At 44.9% G+C, this 6,012-nt stretch overlaps 1 protein-coding gene and 1 non-coding gene across 2 annotated transcripts; one reads left to right on the plus strand and one right to left on the minus strand.

Moving 5' to 3' along the window:
* Positions 1–283: 283 nt before the first annotated feature.
* Positions 284–390, minus strand: LOC131007364 (small nucleolar RNA R71). The gene has a single exon (XR_009096067.1). It is a non-coding gene; the product is annotated as a small nucleolar RNA R71 (small nucleolar RNA).
* A 1,413-nt stretch (positions 391–1,803) lies between these two features.
* On the plus strand, positions 1,804–3,020 carry LOC131007876 (uncharacterized). The gene is made up of 2 exons (XM_057934808.1): positions 1,804–2,285; positions 2,981–3,020. The coding sequence occupies exons 1-2, from the start codon at positions 1,804–1,806 to the stop codon at positions 3,018–3,020; spliced, it is 522 nt and encodes a 173-aa protein (XP_057790791.1).
* The last annotated feature ends 2,992 nt before the right edge of the window (positions 3,021–6,012 follow it).

Genomic DNA, 6,012 nt, shown 5'->3' on the forward strand with positions numbered 1-6,012 from the left:
GTTTGAGCTAAAGCCGGGATTGATAAACATGGTGCAAGCTGAACAGTTTAGTGGAGCGGCTTCTGAAAATCCGCATGCTCACATTACCCAGTTTCTAGATATCTGTGACACTATTAAGCAGAATGGAGTGCCACCTGATGCCATCAGAATGAAGATGTTTGGATTCTCTCTCAGAGACAGAGCAAAGGAGTGGTTCAAGAGTTTGGACAGAGGTGCTATTACTGGATGGGAGGATTTGTGTAGAGCTTTCCTGGCAAAATACTTTCCTGCTTCTAAAGCTCAGAAAATCATTGCAGAGATTTCTCACTTTTCCCAGCTAGGAGATGAGACCATTCATGATGCCTGGGAAAGATTTTGTGAGCTGCTCAGGAACTGTCCATAACATGGTTTCACGGAGGATCAGCAAATCATTCACTTTTATAATGGTTTGACTGGTCAGACAAAAAGTATGGTGGATGCTACTGCAGGTGGATGTCTTCTCCATAGAAATACAAAGGAGGCTTATCGTGTGATAGAAGAGATGGCCTCCAACAGTTATCAATGGCTGAATGACAGAAATTCTACGAGAAGAATTGCAGCTGTAAACGAGGAGAGAGATGATTTTAAAGAGAAATACGAAGCTCTTCAAAAGCAGTATGAGTTGGAGAGAAAAGCACTGCTAGCCAAAATCCCTCAGCAGCCGATTTTATCCGATGTGGCACAGTCTGAAGATGCTAATTTTGTCCAGCGGCAGTACCAATACCATAGGCCAAACTATCAGGGACATCAGGGTGGAAATCCCCCGTATCATCCAAATAATAGGAATCATACAAAATTTCCTATTCAAATCCCAGCAATGCTTTGCAACCTCCACCAGGATTTTCTGTTTCTAGTGGGGGAGTAATCAATGAGCCAAAGAAAGATTCAATGGAGGAAATGATGAAGCAAGTATTGGTGAAGGTCACCAGAATGGAGACAAACTCGGCAAACTTAGGAACCAAAATGTTCAGCATGGAGCAAAATGTGTCAGCACTTTCTAAGCAGGTGCAGATGTTAGAAAATCAAGTTGGTCAGATGGCCAACCAAGCAGCTGCACAGCACAAGCCGGGCCACTTTCCTAGCAACACTGAGATCAATCCTAAAAATCAGTGTAATGCAATTCATCTAAGGAGCGGAACTCAATATCAAAATCATGCAGAGCAGAGGAATCATACAGAGCAGAGGAATCACCATTCCTCTGCAGAACAGCGAGATCGTTCGGAGCAGCGGAATGACAAGGGAAAAGGCAAAGTAGTGGAGGACGACGATGATGACTTGGAGGAGCTTGTAGCGAAACAGACGCCTCTCCCTAAGAAGGATTCGAGCTCTTCTGCTGTTAAGGAGCCGGTTCCAACTCCTACGTTTCCTAGGCCAGAGTACAAGCCTGTAGCACCCTTCCCGAATAGCCTGGCAAAGCCGAAGATGGACCAGAAATTAGCCAAGTTCATGGAGATGTTTTCAAAGCTTCACATCAACATTCCTTTACTTGATGCTTTGAGAGATATGCCAGGCTATGCCAAGTTCCTCAAGGATGCAGTCTCCAACAAGCGGAAGTTGGGGAAATATGAAACGATCAATCTTTCCGAGAAATGCAGTGCAGTGCTACAAAGGAAACTACCATTGAAGCAAAAGGACCCTGGCAGCTTTACAATAGCTTGTGTAATTGGAGGGCAGAACTTCTCCCGCGTTCTTTGTGATTTAGGGGCAAGCATCAATTTGATGCCTCTCTCTATTTTCAACCGGTTGGAGATTGGAGATATCAAGCATACATCTATTGCATTACAGATGGCAGATCGCTCCATCACATATCCCAAGGGAGTTGTGGAGGATGTACTAGTGCAGGTAGAGCAGTTTATTTTTCCTGCAGATTTTGTAGTCTCGGACATGCCGGAGGACAAGAATACTCCATTGATTTTGGGGCGTCCATTCCTAGCTACCGGCCGTGCCCTAATTGATGTACAGGATGGAGATCTCACATTTAAAGTCAATGATGAAAAATTGACTCTATCTATCTATGACGCTATGAGAAAACCAGCCGAGTTGCAGCCGGATGAGTGCAACATGATGGAATCGGTGATAAATTCCCCTGCGGTTGTAGACGATCCCTTGGAGGAGTGCATCACACGGTCCTTATACCCATACTCTGAGCTCGATGATGCATGTGATGAGATTTTGGAATACATTGCTGAGTTGGAGGCTGTAGAGAAACATCCCATCGATCCTGTGCCTTACATGGATATTCACAAACCTGTTGATGGGGGAAGAAAGTCGGTGGAAAAAGAATTCCCTGAGCCAGAGGAATCAGCCAAGCCAGAGGAGTCAGCCAAGCCAGAGGAGTCAGCCAGGCCAGAGGAGTCACCTACGCCAGCGGAATCACCCAGAGCAGCAGCTACACCCAAACTTGAGCTGAAACCGCTTCCTGAGCATTTGAAGTACCAATTTTTGGGTGACAATGAAACTTTTCCTGTTATTGTATCTGCCTATCTATCTACGTTGGAGTTGGAGAAGTTGATGCGAGTTTTAAGGAAATACAAGTCTGCTATAGGATGGTCTATTTCTGACATCAAAGGAATTAGTCCTTCTATTTGCATGCATCGTATTTTATTGGAGCAGGAATACAAGCCTAAGGTGCAGCCGCAGAGACGTTTGAATCCGGCTATGCAAGAAGTGGTGAGAAAAGAGGTGCTGAAGTGGTTGGATGCCGACATTATTTATGCCATCTCTGATAGTGAGTGAGTGAGCCCGACGCAAGTTGTCTCTAAAAAGGGAGGCATGACTGTGATTAAGGATGAGAGAGATGAGCTCATAGCAACGAGGCTAGTCACAGGATGGCGCGTGTGCATTGATTACCGAGCTTTGAATGCAGCCACACGTAAGGATCACTTTCCTTTGCCGTTTATTGATCAGATGCTTGACCGATTGGCAGGATATGAGTATTACTGCTTCTTGGATGGGTACTCAGGCTACAATCAAATAATGATAGCCCCGGAGGATCAGCATAAGACCGCGTTTACTTGTCCCTATGGCATCTTTGCTTTTAGGAGGATTTCTTTTGGTCTTTGCAATGCTCCTGCCACTTTCCAGTGCTGCATGATGGCGATTTTCCATGGGCTGATTGAAAATATCATGGAGGTATTTATGGACGATTTCTCTGTCTTTGGATCTTCCTTTGATAATTGTTTGGACAATCTTGCTCAAGTATTGCAGCGTTGTGAGGAGACGGCACTCGTACTCAATTGGGAAAAGTGCCACTTCATGGTCCGTGAGGGCATTGTTTTGGGGCATAGGGTCTCTGCCCAAGGATTGGAGGTGGATCGTGCTAAGATCGTGGCCATTGAAAAGTTGCCGCCTCCTACTTCTGTGAAATCAGTGCGGAGCTTTCTTGGGCATGCAGGATTTTACAGGCGCTAGTCAAAGACTTCTCCAAACTGTCCAAGCCACTTTGTGCTTTACTAGAGAAGGATGTGAAGTTTGTCTTCACCGACGAATGCCGCGTCTCCTTTGAGAAGTTGAAAGCCGCGCTGATCTCTACGCCAGCGTTGATCACACCGGACTGGAGTGCTCCGTTTGAATTGATGTGCGATGCTAGCGATTGGGCCGTGGGAGCTGTGTTGGGGCAAAAGAGAGATAAGTTATTGAAGGTAATTTACTATACTAGTAAAACTTTGGATTCTGCTCAGAGGAATTACACAACCACGGAGAAGGAGCTGCTAGCTGTGGTGTATGCTTTCGATAAGTTCCGTTCTTATCTGATTGGAACTCACTCAATTGTCTACACTGATCATGCCGCCATCCGCTACTTATTCACAAAGAAGGACTCCAAGCCCCGCTTGATTCGATGGATCTTGTTGCTTCAAGAATTTGATATGGAAATTCGTGATCGAAAGGGGTGTGAGAACGTGGTAGCCGACCACTTGTCTCGTTTGGAGAATCCGATAGATGGGGATGATCCGAAGATGGCCATCAATGAGTCCTTCCCCGATGAGCAGATTTGGGCGATGCTATTTAAGGATCCTTGGTATGCAAAATATAGTAATTACTTGGTTATTGGAGCTCTTCCCGAGGGGTTGTCGCATTATCAAAAGAAGAAGTTCCTCCATGATGTCAAGTTTTATTATTGGGAGGATCCTTACCTATACCGAAGATGCGCCGATGGCTTTATTCGGCGATGCGTTAGAGAGCATGAATGGCCAAAGATCATTGAAGAGTGCCATAGCTCACCTAGTGGAGGTCACTTTGCTACCAACCGCACTGCCATGAAGGTAAATCATAGTGGATTCTATTGGCCTTCAATTTTTGCAGATTGCCATGCCTTCGTGAAGTCTTGTGATCGATGCCAGCGCATGGGCAACATTACCAAGTGGGATGAGATGCCACAGAACATCATTGTCGAGGTAGAACTATTTGATGTTTGGGGAATTGACTTCATGGGTCCTTTCCCTACGTCTTGTGGTTTTTCCTATATTTTGCTTGCGGTGGAGTATGTGTCTCGATGGGTGGAGGCGATCCCAACTACCACCAATGATTCCAAGGTAGTCATTAAATTCCTGCAAAAGAATATCTTGACTCGGTTCGGAGCACCGAGAGCGTTGATAAGTGATGGGGGCTCGCACTTCAACAATAAATTATTAGCAAGCATGTTGGCAAAGTATGGAGTAAAGCACAAGGTGACAACTCCATATCATCCTCAAGCTAATGGACAGGCGGAATTGGCTAACCGCGAGATTAAGAAAATTTTGGAAAAAAGTGTGGGCAACAAGAAGGATTGGGCGAAGCACCTAGATGATGCTCTTTGGGCGTATCGCACTGCCTACAAAACTCCGATTGGTATGTCTCCCTATCAGCTTGTTTTCGGCAAGTCATGTCATTTACCTGTTGAGATAGAGCACAAGGCATATTGGGCGACGAGGATAATCAATTTGGAGTTCAAGGAGGCTGGTCATACAAGGCGAGATCTATTGACGGAGTTAGATGAATGGAGGAATGAGGCCTATGAAAGTTCCCGCATCTACAAAGAGAGGGCCAAGAAATTCCATGATTTAAGCATCCGCACCAAGGAAATCAAGCCAGGAGATGAGGTACTCCTATACAACTCGAAATTACGTTTGTTTCCTGGCAAGCTGCAATCAAAATGGACAGGGCCATATGTGGTGCATAAGAGCAATTGGAATGGGACGTATGAGTTGTTTGCCGCTGATGGCACTATTTTCACTGTCAATGGTCATCGTCTCAAACCATACTTCAAGTCAAACATGGATCATGGCCTTGAAGTTGTCAAATTCAATGACCCATGAGTAGAGGTATCGTCGAGCTCTAGACGTTAAATTAAGCACTTGTTGGGAGGTAACCCAACCGTTGTTGTTTTTTCCCTTCTTCCTTTCAGTTTCGTTTTGTTCTTTGTGTTTTGTTGTTTTGTTCGGGTTTTCGTACGGTGTTGAGCTTGGAAGTTGCGAGGATCTCGCTTTATTCATGCCACCGCCAGAGGAACAAGTGTTTCTCTGCCAGATTTCGGAAGGTCTTCAATGTCCAGCGCGGCCATTTTCCTCGCTGCACTTTTTCACACTGCACCTGTCCAGAGCAGCCACTCTTTGCTCTGCCGAGGCCGCAAAACCCACCCTCTTCACCGCCTCTCACCAGATTCAGCTTTTCATTGCCGATAATCAGGGACGTTTTCTACACTCTTCATATTTCTTTTATGCCATGAGGACATGGCATGCTTTAAGTGTGGGGGGTGTTTTGGAGCTTATATTTTTCAAAAATTAGGCAAAAAAATTGATTTATCTATGCTTAGTTTTTAGTCTCGAATCTTGCTAATTTTTTTGAATTTGTGGAAGAGAAGATGGTTTTCGATGTGCATTTCGGGTTTGTGAATGAATGGAGGATATTCTTGTTTTACTTTTGATATATGTTTCTTGTTTGTGCAAAGAATTATGAGTTTTGTTGCAACACTTTTGTAAGTTAGTAAAACGTGATTTGTCCGGTAGATGCTAGAAG

Source organism: Salvia miltiorrhiza, chromosome 1, assembly GCF_028751815.1.
Source record: "Salvia miltiorrhiza cultivar Shanhuang (shh) chromosome 1, IMPLAD_Smil_shh, whole genome shotgun sequence".
Classification (NCBI taxonomy): domain Eukaryota; kingdom Viridiplantae; phylum Streptophyta; class Magnoliopsida; order Lamiales; family Lamiaceae; genus Salvia; species Salvia miltiorrhiza.

Bases quoted from the DNA above. Each gene is read 5' to 3' on its own strand.
- LOC131007876 (XM_057934808.1), top strand. From the start codon at position 1,804: ATGGCAGATCGCTCCATCACATATCCCAAGGGAGTTGTGGAGGATGTA. The intron at 2,286-2,980 runs GTCGGTGGAAAA...ATGGGTACTCAG, and splicing joins CCTGTTGATGGGGGAAGAAA to GCTACAATCAAATAATGATA.